General features: G+C 40.8%; 1 protein-coding gene across 3 annotated transcripts in view; it reads right to left on the bottom strand.

Annotated features, from left to right (window-relative positions):
- ZC2HC1A (zinc finger C2HC-type containing 1A) overlaps positions 1 to 12,452 on the bottom strand; it is a 36,202-nt gene extending 23,750 nt beyond the window's left edge. For all 3 annotated transcript variants that reach the window (XM_042786123.1, XM_033007931.2, XM_042786122.1), the window contains exons 1-2: positions 12,369 to 12,452; positions 1,252 to 1,325 (exon numbers count right to left, since the gene is read on the bottom strand). In XM_042786123.1, the coding sequence (XP_042642057.1) occupies positions 1,252 to 1,325; positions 12,369 to 12,384 (90 nt within the window). In that variant the 5' untranslated portion in view covers positions 12,385 to 12,452. The remainder of the gene's footprint in view (positions 1 to 1,251; positions 1,326 to 12,368) is intronic.
- Positions 12,453 to 20,336: the final 7,884 nt, after the last annotated feature.

Here is a 20,336-nt window from a genome sequence, read left to right on the forward strand (position 1 = left end):
CAAACAAGGCCCAACTCTTGATGAATAAGATCAGACTGCTTTCACTCAAACATTTATGCCAGCCATTACTTCTAAAACAGAACTACAGGAATTCATGAATGTATATACATGTCACAAAAACTTGGGCAATGAAGAAGAAAAATAGGAGGCACCTGTATTTACTCCTTGCAAATAAAAAATTGATGGTAGGTAAGCAGCATTTGCATTGAGTGGCAAGACAAATCAGAGGTGTCTGAAATCCATATTCATATTTAAGGACAGGTCAATTTCTATTAAGACTGAAAAACACAATAGGTTGAAGATGGCTAACAAAACACTTAATTTACCAGCTGAGACTGCAGAATGCTAGGGCTTACACCTGCAGAGGTAAGGAATGATCCCGTGACCCTAGAGAAGTTGCTTTTAGAAGCATGTATTTTCAGAAAGTGATGGGATGATGAAATAAAATTAACCTCCTTCTAAGTAGCTTCAAAACTGGGACAACTGGATGTCTTAGTTTGGGCTGAAATAGAGTTAATATTCCTTTTCAGGGACTAGATGAGTGCTGTGTTTTGGATTTAGCTTTGGGTTTGGTATGGGAAGAATGCTGATAGCACACTGGTGTTTTCAGCTGCTACCGAGACTTCAAGGACTCTCTGACTCTCCATGTCCTGCCCGTGCGCCAGGGCACAGGGAGGGAGCACGGCCACAGCACCTGACCCTAACTGGCCAGTGAAATATTCCATATCATGGCACGTCATGCTCACTATATAAAGGAGGGGTGGTTGGGAAGGAGCTCTCTCGCTTCCAGGATTACAATTGTGGGATCTTGGTATCTCGGGGTCGCTGGCCGGGAACGGGCTGGGGATTGGTTAGTGGGTGGTGAGCAATTACGCTGTGCATTGCCTGTTTATATATTTCTTTTTGTTTTTCCCCCATCATCGTTACTGTTTTCACTTTATTGCCATTATTAAACTGTTCTTATCTCAGCCTGCGAGTCTCCCTTCACCCCTCTAATCCCCTCCCCCATTCCCAGGTGGGGAGGGGCAGGGAGGGTGATTAGCTGCGGGGGTTGGTTGCCAATCAGGCCCAAACCACAACACTGGAATTGATAATTATTTTTGGGGAAAAAAACCAACTGAACAAAAAAACAACACAAAAACCCCACCAAAACAAAACATCTAGATCTACTTTATTTAGCTACAGTGACCACAGTTTAACTTTCATATCATCTTATCAGATGTAAAAGCCAACCATGATCATGCTACTTACCAGTGCTGCTGGAAAGAAAGTCCTTCCACAAATCCTACATGGTAACAGATCTCCAGTTTGCACTGTAACCTCACCTTAAAAACAAAAAAACAAAACAAAAAACCTACAATGTACTTCCATAATAAAATTTGTTTAAATTTGTGATAAAAATTTCCTCCTAGATTGCTAACTTCATATACTTAGCAGTAACAACAGTTGTTACTGTAAAAGTATACATTCTTTGAACTGTGCAGAGACTATGCAGATCAGAATGAAAAAGATGATACACAAGTCCTTACATACTTTTGGAAGCAGTCAGGCCCAGTAACACGTCACCATTGATTCTGGTAACTTACAATACGAAATTCTGCACCTTTAAAAGGATGCCTGTATGCCAACGTGCAAATGACAGATTCACTCTAAGGCACATCAAAAGCCCAAACACACATCAAGAATAATGATATTTAGTGGGTATTTGTGTGTCTATGTAAGGGAATCACCTGTTACAATCAAATATAAGTCACATCCCATCACTTATTTTTTTCTACTAAGTTAAACTATTCCATATTCTCTTGTAAAGAAAAAAACCTTTAATCCTATTTTTACTATATTTTATTCAGATTATTATTAACAGTTTACAAAAGCATTTCTGATGTTGCCATTCGTGCACTGGTAACGAAAATGTAAATGGTATATCTGACATACAGATTCACAGAATCAGATAAAAGACCAATAAATCAAAGTATCCAAGTCTATGCAAGCAAATATATCCATATAGTATGCCTTATGCAATGGAGTCATGGCAGAGATGAAAAACTCCACAGGGTTTCCCAAGAACAGGTATCTATTATATTTAGTAGTGTACCAGAGGGACACAGGAATATTTTGATATCACATATACGTCAATAAAGGGGCAGTAAGTTTGAATTAAGTTTGAGAGTTACTAGTTGCTTTCTCTGTACTCAGTCTGACTATTGCTGACAATACAGCTCCCCCCTATTTATACAAAGTTGAAACAAACCCACTTTGAATTGACTTGTATTTTAGGCGAACCAGTGTCTTTAATGAAGTTAAGAAAACAGCAATGTTCAATGATTTGATCAGTTTTTGTTCCCAGTTTCCCAGTAGAAAACCATTTTCCATCTAAACACACATACTTGTCAATTAACTGTAGGACCAGTCTTAAATAAAATGGGTAATTTAACAAAATGTTTCATGGCAAACAAACAGACTCAGGCAGCAGGGATCTTACTGAAAAACTTTTTTTTCAAGTGTAAAGATTAAAATTGAGTGAAATTTCTAGAACCAATATGTAATAAGCTTTTCTCAATTTTCCCACTAAAATTACAAGGTATGCACACATGTATTGCTTCTTTGTTTCATTACTTCAGTCTTCAGTGTTCTTAGCTCTCTTAATAATGCTAAATGACATCACTGCAAACTCACTTCTGCTAAAGAGTTCAACTTCCTTTTATCACATTAGTCTAATACAACCCTCAGCTTTGCAGAACAAAGTATAGCATAAGAATAAGGATTTGACTGAGAGAAGAATTCTTACAAATATATCTGCCTTAGTAAAAGAGACGTTACACTTTCCACCATTCTTTTCTGTTCACTGATCTCTGGAATTTGAGGTTATGTTTAATTCACCATTAAAAGAAGTAGACTTGATAGATGTTCACCTGATCAAGCAGTATTTACATACGACATAGCAATGCATAACTAATGCCAATTAGCACTCACTGCAGCTACAGTTAGAGAGCTGGATTTCCTTACAGCATTCCTACCCTCCTCTGCTGCTGGCAGGTACTCAATCACATTTGCCAAGAGCTATTTCTACTGCCAACATCTCCTCCTCATAATACAAATCACTGACCTGAAACACAAAAGGAAGTTATTTAAAAAAATTAAAGTTCCTTAAATTTTGTTGAAAATGAGAAGCCTACACTCCTTTAGATTTGCATGCTTACCCTTTAAATTTCTTCATCATTCATCTGTGATTTTCCTCACTTTTAAAGTCAAAAAACCAAAACCCAATGAAACAAACCCACAAAACCTTAACATTTCTCTCTAGGAGCCCATAAGCCTTCCCTTACAGAAGGGTTAGCAATGTCATCAACATGAAATCTGATAATTTAAAAATAAAACATGGCAATAAAATTGTGGAAGTTGGAAAAGAGTTGGGTTTGGGTTTTTTTGTTTGTTTGTTTGTTTGTTTTTTAAGGCATTCGTGCATGATATCTAATGCAGTCAGTCATGGACTGCCTGATTTTTTTCCCTGAACAGAAGTTAACAGAAATGGTTGTTAAATTGAGATGTATTGGGGGAAAAGCGGTTAAAAAAAAGGGATCACTCAGATCAAGAAATGGATGAAGGATTTGCTTGACAAATGAGTCTGAGAACAGAAATTAGTAGTAAGATGGTGTCATGGCCATTTTCTTCAGTCCTCTTTATGTCTAGCAACAATGCAGGAATTACCATCATTTTGGTTATACAACCACAGAAGACCCAAGATCCAGCAGCTACACTCCTTTTTCCTTTTACCATCTTTAACACCACTAATCACCAGCAGTTTACATGCCTGTATTAAAGATGAACAAATATAGCTAACTTGGAAAGGAATGGACACAGTTATTACTGTTTATCTAAGCACATTTAGGGAAAAGTATGTTCAAAATGGTTATGTGAACACCAAAGGAAGAAGTAGTATTTCAGATGAAGTGATGCCAAAACTTTACACCCTACTCCTACTGTCTGCCTGAGATGAAGTCTCAAATAAAAACACAGAGTTTAACCTACTAAGATCCTGGATACCTGAATTAAACAACTAGATTAGAAGTTTTGTTGGCAGCACTACAATGAATCTCATCACTTGTGTTTCTAAACTGCCCCCGTCAGAGCTCCTCCTCCTCCTCTGGCTACTTCGAGTACAGTCACCTTCCAAATTATTTTTTTCTACCTACACAGAAGTTATTGCACACATTCCTTTCGAATATAGTCACAGTCTAGTTACCCATACTTTCTGATCTTGGAGTTTAGCTGTAAAGTCTGACAGCACAGTTCTACAGTCAGTCTCTCAGATGTAGTACAGTGCTTTCAATACTCTTATAAGTGAATTTAGACTTCTGGAAACCTTGATTTCTGGGGAGCAACTGTTTTTTTTTTTTTTCCTCTCTCATGTTCAAATACAGCAACTGATTTACAGTGAAAAGTGCAAGGTGCCAATTCTCAGATTTACCTTTCTCAGTACAATGTGTGGACCCATCAATACATACAAGTTTGATCTGACAGAGTCACAGGCACCATGCTAGCTCTTGCTGTCATGTTTACAAGTTAAGCAGTTGTGTAAATAAACTCCACAACTTGAGGGAGCAGAAGTCTTCAGTACCGCTGAACCACTATTAACTGAAGTGTTATTACATTTTTCTCTTTTGGAGAGCTTTGTATACCCAAGTATGTGTCTGCATTTAGATATAAAGTTCAGAATGCTTCAAGGAAACAAGACTGCACTTAGGCTCAGTAACAGTATTTTGTCATGTTGTAAAATCAGTCTGGCTGCCCTTCAAAACCTTTCATTTACCTGCAGCAGTGACAGTACTAAATGACTTGGGCCAGAGAACTATGATAATCAGAACCATCAAGCTTCACTGAATTCAAACTTGCAGAAACACTTTGGTAAGATTTCCAGCCTTGAGACTAGGTACCTATTTGAAACCAGGACGTAAGCTACAACTGTCGAAAGCTACTACTTGAAGAGTGCTTGCCAAATTCTTCTGCAAAATTGTTTTTATTGCTTCTGGTATCACTCCCCTCTCATCTTCAAAAGCAAGTTATTCTCCACTTAAGAGTTCCATATACTTCAGATACGGAAAAATATGTGCATTCCCCACATTAATTGGAACCTGTATCATCAAGCCACAGCATCTAGTTCTTTGGAGACTGTCAGTCTCCAACATATGTCCACTAATCAGTATTGACTGGGTTATATTTTTTGATCAACACAGTAACAAAGAATAGTCTGAAAAGACTTATAACAAATACTATAAACAAGGGTCACCTAAAAATGATACTGATGCAGTAACATAGGTAGGGAATGTTTCTTTGAACTGACCAATAAAATTTCTCTTTAAGTCTCTAAATCGTAAAGAACATTAAATACAATAATGAAAAGACAAATGTACAAAAGTAGGAAAAAGTATACCACTAACGGTGTAAGTTGTGCAAATTTTCATTATTTTCCCAAAAGGAATCCTGAAATGGAAATGATAGTCAGACAAATACACCATGCTGCTTAACAACAGGCAGTACTGGTAAAAGTCTGCTTGATAAGTGACGACATGCATGGTTTACTCCACCAGTCAAATCCCTTTTCAGCTATGCTGTTCAGCAGTTTGCCGGGAAAGTCAGAGAAAGGAATAAGAAACCATAGTAAGCTCTGTCTCTTAGTATTCAACTATTCACATGCTTTGAAATTTTTATGCAATTAGGTTATTCGCAATTGTATAACAAATAGCAAACAAATCTACTATTATCTATCTACCCCTAATTTTAAAAGAAAGCCTCATGCATTCTCTGCTATTTCTGTATTGACAATGCAGTCTAATCTTGTATAAACCTGTCACTTCTGCTTCCAAAAAGATAATAAAAAGCAGCATAACTTTCATTCCTTCAAGCTGAAAAGCTTGAGTAAGACTTTCATAGTACCTCTGCATGTTTTTATATCAGCTCTTCAGCTTGATAATGCAAGTGCATTATATTTGTAAAAATCACTGTTATTGCATTGAACAGGATTCTGATGATGGTGAGTTCAGTACTACTTCTTTGAAAATAACATATCAAAGAAAGTCCGACTGCTTCAAAGTGACAACCTGGAAGAGGATTCTGTGAAGAAGTTGGGGTTTTTTGTGACGGAGAAATGAATTGCATACAGTCAAGATTGGTTGTAATAACAGCACACACACAACTTACATCATGGTGTACTCCTCTCTTCTATAACTGCCTGTCCTTCCTTCCTCAAATGAAGTGTAACTTCTAATGTGAAAACATGCCAAATTCCCACTACATATCCTTAAAGAATAACCAGCTCTTTTGGACTCCTCTCTAGGGTCATATCTCATGGGATTCTTCCCACCAGATCCCTAAATAAGTCAAAGCTTGCTTTCCTGAAGTCCAGGGTTGATATACTGGTATTTGCCCAGCTCCCTCTCCACAGGACCCTGAATTCAATCATCTCATGGTTGCTGCAGGTAAGGCTGCCCGTGACCTTCACATCTCACATGTTTGTAGGTATGAAGTGTCTCCCTTTGTCAGTTCTTTGATCACCTGGGTGAGGAATTTGTCATCAATTCATACCAGAAGCCTCCTAAATTGCTTGTGCCTTGGCTGACTTGTCCCTCCAGCAGGTATTGGGTGGTTAAAGTCTCTCATGAGGACCAGGGCCTGGGAATACAAGCCTTCTTCCAACCACGTGAAGGAGGTCTCATCTTTTTCCTGCTCAGGTGGCTTTCAACAGACACATACAACAATATTTCCCACACTGGTCTGCCTGTTAACCCTGATCCGTAAGCTCCCGGTCGGCTCCACAGCAAAGCTCCATGCATTCTCACTGCTCTCCCACATAAAGGGCAACTTCCCCCTCGCTGACTAGCCAGTTCTTCTGGACGAGCCTGAATTCATCCACCACAACACTGCAGTGATGTGAGCTGTCCTACCACCTTACACACGATCTCAACAAGATCCTAGCCCTGCAACTATATGCAGACCTCCAATTCCTCCCATGCATTCCCAACGCTGTGAGTGTTAACGTACAGACACTTTAGAGAGGCACTCAGTCATGATGATTATCCAGAAAAATCTATGAGATCTACCCCTGTAATGCATATGGAACCACAACAGAACTAAAGGCAAATAAGCAGCGCTATTTGATTGATCTGACTTCCAGATACATTATCTGGTCTTTTATTAACAACCTTTAAAATCAACTAAAACCACTAGAGAAAGCATGTGAACTGCAAAACCTATGGACATGTTACACAACTCTGCTTTGACATCAGAAACTCACTATTCTCCTGTACTAGGCTACTAGCACCATGATGACTGTAAGCAGGCAGTCAAGCAAAGACTAGCCTGCTCACACTACCCTCAAACCAAGGCTGCTTTGCAACAGTGACCCCCAAAGCAATCCTGAACTTACTCTACTATGCAAATGTAATTGGACAGAGCAATCCCAATGTAAATCTGCTTATCAAAATATTACTTGGCTAACAATAAAATAACATGTTAAAAACAATATTGACAATAAACTTTATTTATAATGGATTGATTCCTAGTTTGCTCCCTCCCCCTGGAATTTCTTTAAAAAGTAAGTTCACTCCTCACCCTCTGCAGTCAACCCTTTAACATACTGCTGGCACTAGATTTTACTGAAATGTAACAACTGCTTTTGATAATAACCACGTCGTGTGTGTGTGCAGGTAAAATACATTAATCTTCCCGCTATATTCAAACAATTGAGTTCAATTACTAGATCAATCTAGTTTTTGCAATTTAACTTAAAAAAAGCAAGAATTCTACAAAAACTATAGAAAAGGCTATAAGATTTATTAGTCCTAAAATGCTGAAGAAACTAATCGGAAATACTCAAATTCATGTCTACACGTATTACTTCCTTTCCCTTAAAGGTGAAACCCATTTTGATAGTACACTTCCCCTATCACATCAGCCTAAACTTAGTTTTCAGAATTTTTCAAGTAAAACATTTAACTTCAATTTCTTCACCAAAACATGAACATTAATCAAAAAATAAAAACATAATTGCCTTTAAAAAAATAAATACATTGACTACAATTATATAGTGTATTAAATGTCAAAATTGGATCATTTAACAGAGGTGCAAATATGTCTAGCAAAACACAGCAGCTAAATGCAATGTCATATTTATCATTGTGTTTTAATGGCTGCTGGAGACAAACAACTTCTTCAAAAGAATACAAATTAATATTAGTTTTGCATTTCAACCTTTAATAGTTTCCAACTTGCTGATTTAAGAACAGTACCATAAAATTAATTCTTCCTTCTGTTGGACAGATAAGATACCTAAAAAAACCTCAAACAAACCAAAACCAAACAAAAAACCTGAAGTGTTCCAAAAAGGCAGGAGGCTCTCTCAAAAGGAGCTTAAGAAAATGGCTGCCAAAGTAAGGAAGCCACTCCATATGCATGCTGTGAGGCAAAACGATGAACACTAAAGGGAAAGGAAGCCTCATGTTAATATTATTCTTTGTTTTCAAAACATACATAATTTTCTACACTATTAGGGGGAAAAAAAAAAAAAGACTGGGCATTAGCTTATGCAGAAATTCTGTCAAAGCAAGCATAAGCACTTGCTTTCAACAGTTATGTTACTAAAATAAACGCCCAAACTAGAATGCTTGCACTGTTTGAGGTGGAGTGGGGTGTCTCAGACATTATCAGTGCCAGTAAAGGGTCCGGGGACAAATGTTATTACAGCAGAGATCTCAGCTCTCAGCCGAAGATGCTATATAGCAAGCCTTAGGAGACCTCGAGGGCACACCCACACTGCTCTGAGTCTAAACGCTTAATCACAGTAGTCCCTGCTTGGCATGTGCAAGGGAAAGCTCTGGGTTTGAGACTGCAGGCTATTTCCTGAGCGAGCAGCCACCCATCCCCTTCCAACCACAACCAGCCTTCCCCGGCTGCCAAAGCGCAGGCTGAAGGAGAACGCTGGGGCTGGGTAAACGCTGCCATTACCTACCACAGAGAGCTGGACTTTTGCCCTCGGACACAGCTGCCCCTCTGCCCTTTACTCTCCCAGCAGCAGCAGTCCTGACCCGCTGGGTTGGGCTGTGAACAAGTGTGGGAAGCAGCACTCCGTCGGCTCAAGCAGCTGTTGCCGGCACCCTCCCAGAAAAAACAACAGACTCGAGAGAAGCCGATCAAATGCCACCATTGGACTGCTCCAGCTTAAATCTAGTCAGGAATTCAGTGCTTGGATCCCCTCCTCCATCTTCTTCAAGCAAAACAGCAAAAAACCATGCCGATGTGACAGCTTTTTTCTTGCCATTCAGCAGTGAAAGCAACAAGCGCGTGTTAATCCATCAAAAATGGTCCTGAGATTCAGCACATGGTGGACTACTTGGGAACAGATTTCTAAACTCATCTGAGAGATCACTATATTTTCAGGCACAGACAGTCTACTGCTCTAAGTATTTTTACCAGTAAATGAAACGAACACTGAAAACCAGCCAAACAGCACACAGGCTGCAAAGTAACAAATGCTGACCTAGTGACTTTGGATTTAACATCAAATTTGTCACTTGTATTGACAAGTGTGCCCTGATTCCTTTCACAAAACTTTGAAGTTGTAAATTTTGCTTTCAGTTTCAATCTAGTAATATAACAATACTGATATGCAACTAAAATAAATCAAGACTTAAAAGCTTCTTCTAAAATTTACTTTTATTGCTATTTAAGTCCACAGAAACCTACTTTGACATTTCACTGAACATTTAAATTTGCACATAGTGAGAAAATGCAACTGCAACACTGGAAATATTATTCAGCTTTTTAAATGTCACTTAATGCAGCTCCACAAGCCAACTAATACACATTCAACTCTCCACGTTATGTAAAGAAGCCCTGTAAACTGGGTAGAGTTCTTTCTTATTAATAGCATGCTTATAGAAATAAAACAGATCTTTCATCTCTAATGCCGAGCTTAAGAAAAGCAAAGCACCAGCTTCTGTGGGGGGTCTTCCACAGTCATAAAAATAGACCAATAGACTGATGCCAGTCCTGCCCTCCACCATAATCGCACCCCTCACACACAACTGCCAGGACCTGCTGTACAAATCAGCTCTGAGAATCGATTTTGCTGAGAACCAACCGAGAGTGGGAGCAGGATGAGCCAGACTTCAGAAGCTGCCCATGCTTCAATGTTGAATGGATATGACTGTGCAACTGTGCTTTTAAACACAAGTGTAATCTAAAATGGCAACCACTAACGTTCTTCTGGGCTGCCAGTGGAGCATTGACTGGAAAAGAGTAATATCCAATGAAATAATTTATTATTGTTATTGGTTTTGTCAGCATTTTTCCTGTCTTGGGGACACCTTCCTACAGAAACTTCATCTGAGCCTAACCTAATGTGCATCAAGATAGACAGCTTAAACAGAAAAACTGTAAATAAAAGCAAAACCACTTGCTTCCAATGTTTTGAAGAAAAAAGAAAAAAAAAGGTATTTTATGTTGTGTCAATTTGTTTTGAGAAAGAACAACACAGCACAAAGTGACCCACAAAAATGCACAATCCTGTATTCTTCACTTTCAAGAATTTTAGCATTCAAGGATACAGGGTAACAGTGTGGGATATGAATGTTCACAATGCAAGGGCATTAGTTTTTAGAAATAGCTTATAACTTCTGCTGTTTCCAAATTAATCTTGTATAACCAGAAGGAATATTTCACATCATGGAAAAATTCTTTGATAAGCTCTAGCTTTTGAAAGTACTTTCAAGAAATGGTTCACAGACTAAACATGAGATTTTACCTATGATTTAGCAATTCTTCCTCCCACCACTCCCAATGCCTACTGAAATACAAACAAAATGTAAAGTATTTCCAGCAAAGGCAGAAGTTGGACAAATTCTACTGCAAGAATGACGTGGTTTTCCCCCCTCCTGTTGTTATCCATAGATCTGCTTTCTTCCCACCCTCTGCTATGAAGGTGCTGGAGCTTACACAACACAGCTGGCATAGTTGGCCTTGCTAAATTAGCTCACATCCAAATCAATTGATGGATGGGCTGCAGCTGATATGCAGTCCCAACTGCAGTCAAACACATAACTGACTCAAAATTTCAGCAAGCTTTCCCCTTCTGGACAGGCAACATACGATTGCCACAGGATTGTCACAAGTCAAGAGTGCCTGATAAAGCATTATTTGATAAACACTGAACACCACCTTTCAAATTTAAAAGGCATTAGTAGTGAGCAAAGCATAGCAAATCAAATAAAAGAGAACCTCTTGGGATTTTAATGCCAAATCACGTTGTCCAAATTTAGTCTTGCTGAAGTCACTAGGCATAAGAACAGAGTCCAATGCCTGTAAAATCTACTGAAGACAGAAGACAGGTATTCAGTGAGAACTATGTGATAGAAAGGATAAAGAACAAAGGCTATTTTGTTCTCACCCCTATTTAAGCACTCAGTTACCTCTAGTGAATCAGAGCATGGAGGACTTAATGACCTTTTTGTGATACTTCCTCAGAACAGGTCTGTATTTTTTCTTAAGTAATGCAGATAAAGCAGCTTGCAAAACACAGCAATGACAGGCCTACCGAAACGATCAGATAACAAGCCTTAACTTCATAAATTCCAACCTGATACCTATCCTATGATGGATACTCTGGAGGGCAATCCTATTTTCATTAACACAACCAGCACAGGATAAAGTTGCAAATACTCTGTCAGCAAATACACACCTAGTCTTCACTGCACTGATCACTTCCACAGCATTATAAGGGTGTCCTAACACCCACCTCAGCCATCCGTCTGCACAAAAAAACCCAAACCAGGATGCCTAGCAAGGATGTCCGCAGGACTGGGTGCCGTGCCCACCCCGGCACACCCGCTGCCCGCGGCGGATCACCGAGCAGCCTCCCCGCCGTCCCAGCTCGGATGCGGCAAGAAGGGGCCGGCGGGAACCGGCCCCAACCCCGCAGCTCGGCCGCCGGCGCCGGGCAGCGCCCCAAACAAAGCGCAGCGAGGCCGGCCCTGCCCGCCCCACGGCCCCCCCCCCCCGGGCTCCGCGCAGGGCCCCGCCGCCTCCCGCCTTTGTTCGCTGACCCAAAAGCACGCTGTCCCCCTTCTGCGGCACTCCCCGCCCCCCCCCCCCACACCCCTCCAGCATCCGCGCCCGCGGAGCCGCCTCAGAGGGCTCCGAGAACGGGGAAGGCGGCGCCCGGGCCGCCGCCCGCGCACGCCCCGCCACAGCACAATGGCGCGACGCGACAAGGCTCAGCCCGCTCCAGGCGCCCGCCGGCGGCCCTCGGTGAAGGGAGGGGAGACCCCCCCCCAAACACACACACACCCCCCCCCCCCCCCCCCGCTGCCCCTCACCTTCCAGCCCCTCCATGGCGCGCCCCAACCGCCGCCACCGCCCGCCCCGCCGCCGCCGCTGCTGTGGCAACGCCGCCACCTCCCGGCCCGCTAACAACCGCCGCTCCCATTGGCCGGGCGGCGCGGGCGGGCGGGGCCGGGCGGCCCCTCACAGGCACGGACACGGACCCGGGTGGGGCGGGCCGGCCTCCCTCGTGGGTACTGCGCCGTGTGTTCCCCCCCGCCCCCTCCCGGCAGCCGCCCGTGGCGGTGCCCCCGGTCCTCCTCGAGGGCGCGGGGCGCTGGCTCAGCATCTTCCCGCAAGAACCAGTCGCAGCGCAACTCGGGTACGCCCGGACACGTCGCGCAGCCCGTAACGCTGAGGCTGCGCTGCGACGCGTGGGGAAGAAGTAACCGCGCTGCTGAAAAGGGAGCAGAGCCGCCCGCCGCTGCGTGGGCGCGGGGGGCCCTGAGGTGGCGGCGGGGCCCGCGGCCGCGGGGCCGGGGGGCAGCGCGGTGTGGGGGGGGGGGGGGCTGGAGCGGGTGCCCCCTTGCTTGCAGGAACGCTACGGGCAGTCGCAGGAAAAACACCAAAAATGGTTTTCGGGTTCGTGTCCTGAAAATAACGGCAAGCAATGGATTCCTCGCCCTTTTTCCCTCCCGGTATCTCCTGAAGTGAAAGAGATGCTAATGTAAAATCAGTATCCGAGGGTATCTCCTGTTACAGGGTAACATTTGAGTAATGGATGGTTTGGGAAAACTATTGCTAAATTGCCGTTGACTAATGATTCTGAGGAATACTGAAATTCTTCCGTTCCTTTTACAAGAGCTTTCCACATTTTTAGCAACAAAAGCATTTCAAGATTTTTTTTCTTCCATACATTATTTTAGAATTAATTCTTAAGATCTTTTATTTGTCTTCCTTGTAGCAATATACTGTGAGCAGCAAATAAAGTTTTTCTATATAAACTGCAATAAATCTTACAGAAACTACTGCCTTTACAGGCACGTGCAAATAATTTCTCTGCTTATTCAAGACGAGTTGGTTGATGCAGATTTGCTTGTCCATAGAATCACAGTTACTGTCCTAATCACACTGCATCTGGGAATACAACTCAGAGAAAGCAAGACAAATACATAAAATCTAAATTAAATCCGAGATGATCATGTCTTCTCTGCATCCCCTTAGCATGGGACAAATAGATCCAGATGTTGCATGCCAAACAGCCAGCATGGAAACCATGATTAATATATGATTAAAACCATCCTTTGAGACCAAAAATTTGAATATATATGGCAATTCTAGCTGCAATTTTTCTAGGTAGTTTAGAAGAATACAAAAAATACATTTCAAGTTGTCTTTGATGTATAGAACTTATGCTTATAAAATTACAGGCCATGCTAGAAGGAACTAGTTTGCCACCATCTTGCAGAGTCCTAAACTTTGCAAATTATTCATTATATCTGACATAAAATTTAAATGACCCTGGAGCTAGACAGTATTTGCTGTTTAACCACTAGGGCAGTGTATCAGAAGCGCACTGCCTTGCATGGTATTTCTGTACTTGGACTGCAAACTCAGAGGCATAGGATGATTTCATCTCTCAGCAGGCAAGTACTTTGTAAGGAAAACGAACATATTTTTTACCTTGTGTTCTCAATTTAGTGAAGGGTTTCACATTAGAGGAGCATTTTGGTTTGGTTTGTTGTTTCTCTTTGAAATCTGTGGTTATTTTTGTTAAAAACTGGGGCAGGAGATAACTTCAGCTCAGCCATCTCCAAGTGTATACAACGTGGTACTCACGTCTGAGCAACCTGTCAAGTTTCCCAGTATAGCCTATAGAGATTTGTTCCTGTATTTAATATAGTCTACGGGATTGAGGTGTCAATCCACCTGGCCAAATGCAGTGCGCTTCAGGATGAGAGACAAGTAAATAGTCAACACCTGCATTAGAGTAGTCAAATCCTACTCTACATTTCTTCAGGCTGAATCCTGTACTGAAAACAGACTTAATGCTTAGTTGGGCTCTGCAAGGGTGCCATTTTTTTGTCATTCCATTACTCATCTAAGAAGTGAAAGAAGTAGAAGCTGGCTTATAAAACAACTGGGCAAGTGACCATTCTGCTGCAAAGCTAAAAGGTGCTCCTGGCTCTTGTGGCTGGTGTATGAACATTCATTGAGTAACTATGCAAATGGACAGCATACCTTAAAAGACTCCTGATGCTGAAAAGTAACTGCCTTTTAATTGTGGTGTCCGTGTGTGAAACGGGGCTAGTCCTCTATTACCGTATGTGCTGTGCTTACATGAATGTGTAAGGAACTGAAGGAATGAATGCCTCAAACATTCATCAACACAGAAAACTAAGGCCACAAGCTGTGGCCTTAGTGATTAGTCTAAGGAATGCTGCCCAAGGAAGCACGGAGTGTATCAAAGGATGCACAGCTTCACTCCCTGGTGGCTGTATTGCCAAACTCCTTAGATAATCCTTAAAGGAAGGAAACGTGGACTGAGCGAAACCATGTGTTCGGGTTAAGGGATTGATAAGATAGATAAATAATCATCACCAGGTGGACCCAAGCAAAAACTAAGGAAAAAATAAAAGGGAGTGGGGGGGAGGGGGTGTGAGCATGACCACAGACTCAATTGACGAGAGGGTTAGTGCACCCCATTCCCCCTCAATGCATGTGCAGAACCCATACTCCACCTTTTCCTCATCTCTCATGGAAATGGGTTAGTGGAGCACCTGCCTCTTATGGTCTAGTGTGCTAATCAGATGGTAAAGATGAACTTAAAAGCTGACAGAAAACTTTGCTGTGTGTACACCCACCATCCAAGATAACCAGACCTGATACACCACTGGAACCTGACTGGTGAACCAGACTCTCTTCTCTCTCTTCCTCTCCTTTCCTTTTATTTTCTTCTTTTGTTTTTATTTCTTACAGATTTATCAGTAAGAGGCCACATTGCTTACTATCCTTTTCCAGGTTTAAGTTGTTTCTACCGCAAGTAAAACATTTTAACTAGTTGTTTGGTGTCATTTCACCTTAATTTAACCCAAGGGGATCATAGAACTTTTAGGACTCCCTGGGCTTCCCAGTCCAGGTTGTAACAGAATGACTTCATAAATTTATCCTAGCTCCATACCAAAAGAAAAACCCAAATCTGTGTTATTCTGCTATAGACCCACTACTTCAAATGCAAGTCTGTTCTGCAGTGACATTCACATAACATTTAGGATTTTTTAATCCAAATTTGATGCTAATTTTATTAATTACTACTTTGCAGCATGCATGTTTATGCCAAATTTGATTTCTGGCTTAAATATTTTCCTTATTGTTTACCTCTGATGTATTTATGAGCAATTAGCATGCATTCTGTTTCAGTATTTGGCTTGTTAGCCTAAAGAAAATAGAGCTCTTCTGGACTGTCCTCAGAAACCATGCTTTCCATTTCCATAGACATCATGGTACCCTTTGTTTGCACCTATTTCGTGTTAGTCCGTATTTCATACATGTTCAGAATCTTACACTGTCCCTCAGAGGTGATCTTACTGAATCACTTAAGAGTTCTTCACCTCTGCTGAGAATATTTCTACTGATGCATCTTATGTTACATTTGCTATGTTATGGTAAGCTTGTAGTCACCAGTATATATTTAGCTCCTTTTCCATATCAGTTGTTTTGCAGAGGCAGTAATGATGGTAGGAATTTTTTGCCTCTAAAGAGTAATACAGTCTGAACATATTCTGTTTGCAATCTTCAGTGTCTCTGAGAAGAACCAAGAAATTATGGCCCTGAATGCAAAAGTCACATCTTCCTTGCTCACGCTTGTTTTAAATAATTTAAATGGAAACACTAACATAGACGTGACTATCCTTGACCAAATTCCAGAAGGAATTCCAAAGAATAGAGGTAAAAGTTAACCCACAGTAAGCTCAGACATTAAGCAGGAGTGTAGCAGTGCCATCTAAGATTCAGACACGGTTTCCAAAAAGATGCAGGTCTCTTTCTGCTGGCTGGTAAAAAGATGGGTTTTCAGTTTTAGTTGGTAAAAAGGAGGAGCCTGCCCACAAGGATAAGTTGTGATTGTTAAGTTACATGTTTGTAATAAATTACAAAGAGCCATTTTCCCCAGGGTTTGTGGGCATAGATAAAAGTTACAGCTGAGTCTGGGTCTTTGGTTGCGTAGTTCAGCATTTTCAGAAGTGCCTAGAGAGCTGGAATCATGGTTTGAAAGGGTCTTGAATTTCAAAACGCAGAGAAGCAGTGATAGAAAATCTTTCTGCCAGGATCTGTCAAGGCCTCTTGCAGAACTGGAGGACTGTACTTACAGGTCCCAGGTGTGTTACTGACACGTCAGGTTGTCTCCCTGGGTGTGATGCTCATGACTGGCAGAGCATGACTGGTCACACAGTGAACTTGAGCCATCTCCTGTGTGTAAGGCCTGTTTGTCCTGCAGCTCCTCATGTGATAGATACCTGGGTTTGCATCGTTTGAAGGACACATACTGATCACAGGATACAGTTAGTAAAATGCAATGAGGAGAGGATTCTGGCATTTAGAAGTATTAATATGGCCAACAGTCACTTCAGGTAAGGAGGGCTGCTGTGGGAAATGGACTATGTGTCTTATAAACAGTTCAGACAGGCCAATAGAAGCTGTGGAATAAATACAGCTTACTGTATATATCAGTATTGAAAAACTCCTGAACTGAAGCGATCCAAACCATTAGTCACTTTAGAAAGTGATGCTGGGATCCAGAGTTTGACAATACATTGCCCTGGACCTTTGTGAAGCTGTGAATATCCTTCGTTTGGTGCAGAACTGTCATAAAAGGACTAAGTCCTATAAAATGATCAGAATTTCATTAACATTTCAAATGCTCTTCTTCACCATTTGAATCCCTGTCATGATGACTAAAATTTTTAGAGAAAATCAAAACCTGTTAACTATCTTTCATGTTAATAATGAGCATTGGATAAAGAAGGATTTCCCAAAGTGGCATTTTAATTAATACACTTTGCACTATATCTTGCTACTGGGAATTCAGATGTACTTGCACAGGGGTACTTTAAAATTTAAATATTCCTAATAAGCTTCTTCTTACAATTAACACTAATTGAGGACTACAGACAAGAATGATTACTCTCCTACTAGAATAATTCCTCAATTGAATTACTACAAGAGTGTCTTTTGTTCTTTTGTGGGTTATAGTCCCAGTTTATATTCAGGATAGGAGTATTGTGATTTTGTTATTGATCTTTTCAGCAACCGAGGTTTTTTTTTTCAGTACACTTTTATAGTTTTGTTTGCTGTGGGACTCCCAGATTAAACAGAACAGGACCAGAGGCCATGATGGAAATTGGTGAAGCAGTGCTGGCGTGAACAGTTTTTGTTCTCTCCAAACATGAATTGCTCAATTTATGAAGCTGATTTTAAACTGGGAGTATTAGAGCAAATATGATGTAATAATGCCCAAAACACAGATAAATAACAGCTGAAATTCTAGGATGCCATGCTGCTAGATATATTTTCTCAAACCAAGTAGCCAGTAATGGGAGGAGGCCATGGACTGGGACTTTATCCAGGTCTGTAATTCTTCTGTTGGATACCAAACAACAAAAGAAAGACTGTTTTCTCCATTGGACACTCTACTGCTGGTGTAACGCCATACCTTCTTGCTCAGTAAACCATCATTGTCATCAAAACCAGTTGTCCCCCGCTGACCATGGATTCTCAGCTCTTCACTCTGACATCCTTCTCCTCCTTGTTGTGCTGGCCCAGATGTTCATGTGCTGAGGTGATTTGGGAACTTAACCCAGCTCCAGCATCCCCCTGTCTGATCTATGCATCTTTCTGGGTATGTGAACAGCTGTGCCAGCACAGGAAAGAATATCTGCATCAAAATCAGAATGGATAGCCAGGGTCTTCGGGGAAGACAGAAGAGACACTTCCATTGGTAGATTGTGTTGATTTAAAGAGCAGATAAAATTGAGAGTCACTCCAGCTCAGCCTGTTGAATACAATGACAAAATATGGAGTTTTTTCTCCAGCCATAAGCCTGAAGATTTGCAAAAAGACTGCAGGTTTCTAATCTCCCATCTCTGATGTTAAATATCCTTCCTGATCTCTGTTTTTGTTGTTTGTTTGTTTATAAATATCCCATGACCATTAAAATACCTCTTCTTTTTCTGATCCAGAAGCACAAAACCCCAGCACTTAAAACACAGCCTTGTGTGTAGGATTGGGTTGTGCTGTCTCTAAGGTGCTATACGAAACCGTAATGGCTCCAATGGCTCCATTATACAAGTCTCACAGGAGCACTTTTTTTTTTTTTTTTTTTTTTAATGAGCTCAAATGCTTTCGTGTTTTTTTTAATAGCCATTTCAAAAATAGAAGGGACAAAATGAGGAAAGCAGGTATTCCTATTTGTTGCTTTTCAGTCTGGCTGAAATATTAACTGTTGCACGTTACCCTTTCTTCTTCCTAGTGTTTTCAAGAAATCCTGACATTTTGCTGCCCTGGATAGATGAATATTTAGAGACCAAACCAAAATAGCAGCTGTGGAAAATAGCTAAACTGTTAGAACAGTAGGAACTTCTGGAGAAGTTGGTTTCCCTAATTATTAGTGCTTCTGCCAGACATGTTCTCCCATCAGCCTTTTTCCGCTCCTCAAAGTACCCCACACTGCCCAGAGCAGAGGGGAGAAGCCAGAGCTCCAGAAGAGAGCAAGAGCAAATCCTTCTTGTTCAGGGTATGGTGTCAATCTCCTCTAGGTAGGATAACAGCTTTCTTCTGTGAACTAAGCTATGCTTGTGGTATCTGTAAAGCCAGTACTGAGAAGCTGAAGTTTCAGGATTGAAGAAACAGAAGGATTATCAAGTTCTTTGCTTACATATTCATTGCATCTTACATATTTGCTTACATTTTCTCTTTTAAAACAGAATTGCCTGTGTATCACCCCCTCACTGCTCCAGCTGCACCTTTCTATCTGAAGAAGTTGTATTTACTTTGCAAAACTAATTTGGTAATTCCAAATTTATGCATTGAGCATGAAATTCTGGTCTTTTATGACTCTGAATGTTTATGCTGAACTTTCAAATTACAAAATACACATAGTTTTTCTATATAATCTTCTTCCAAGTCCTGATTAGAGACATAGTTAAAGTTTCACATCATGTAGTACCTCTGCTGCTTTCTTATTTCCATATATTGCCATTTGCAACCTATATAACAGCCTTCAAATGCTGGGGTGTTAGTTTTCACAGCTCTACTAGCAGGGTGGTTCTTAAAAATGAGTGGGAAAATCAGAATACAGAATATGTAAACCAAATAGATTGATTTTTAGTAAATCCTCTGCACTATTTGTTTCATTTCCAACATGCATCCACTCTTCAGCTTGTTGGTTTAGGACATGATCTTGTTTTCTAAGGCACGGCACAAAACAGAACTGAGAGATTAGTGAGAGACAAAGCAATACGACAAACCTAATTTTGCAAAGCCGTTTTATATGAGGGAGTTCCCCAAAGCACTTTGTGTGTTTTTCTTTCGTAAGTGCTTGCTTAGAAGACAGACTTTGCTGGATAGGCACGTAAAAATTGGTTGCATCTATGTATTATACAAACAAATGGACCACATAGATGGTGAAGTATTCTACTCTTCCAGAATTCTCTGAATGCCTTGTATGGCAATTAAAATTAAAATGGTGCATATGTACCATGGTCCTGTGGATGTGATGAGGTGGTTTCACCCTTCTAGGAGATTTTTTCTTTAACTGAGAAATTAAAAAGGCATTACAATTTAATCTATATTTGTAATAACTTGTTATTTTATAGTGTTTTTCTTCACTATGCAGAGGAAAAGGTTATATGAAATTATAGAAAGAGTACAGTTTATGGGCTGAACTTAGATTTTATTTCAGAATAAAATATTTTGACATATTGGTTGTATTTTTCATTTATCACTTAAGGTACTCAGCTTCTGCCATT

Source organism: Tyto alba, unplaced genomic scaffold (assembly GCF_018691265.1).
Source record: "Tyto alba isolate M040663 unplaced genomic scaffold, T.alba_DEE_v4.0 Super-Scaffold_9, whole genome shotgun sequence".
NCBI classification, from domain to species: domain Eukaryota; kingdom Metazoa; phylum Chordata; class Aves; order Strigiformes; family Tytonidae; genus Tyto; species Tyto alba.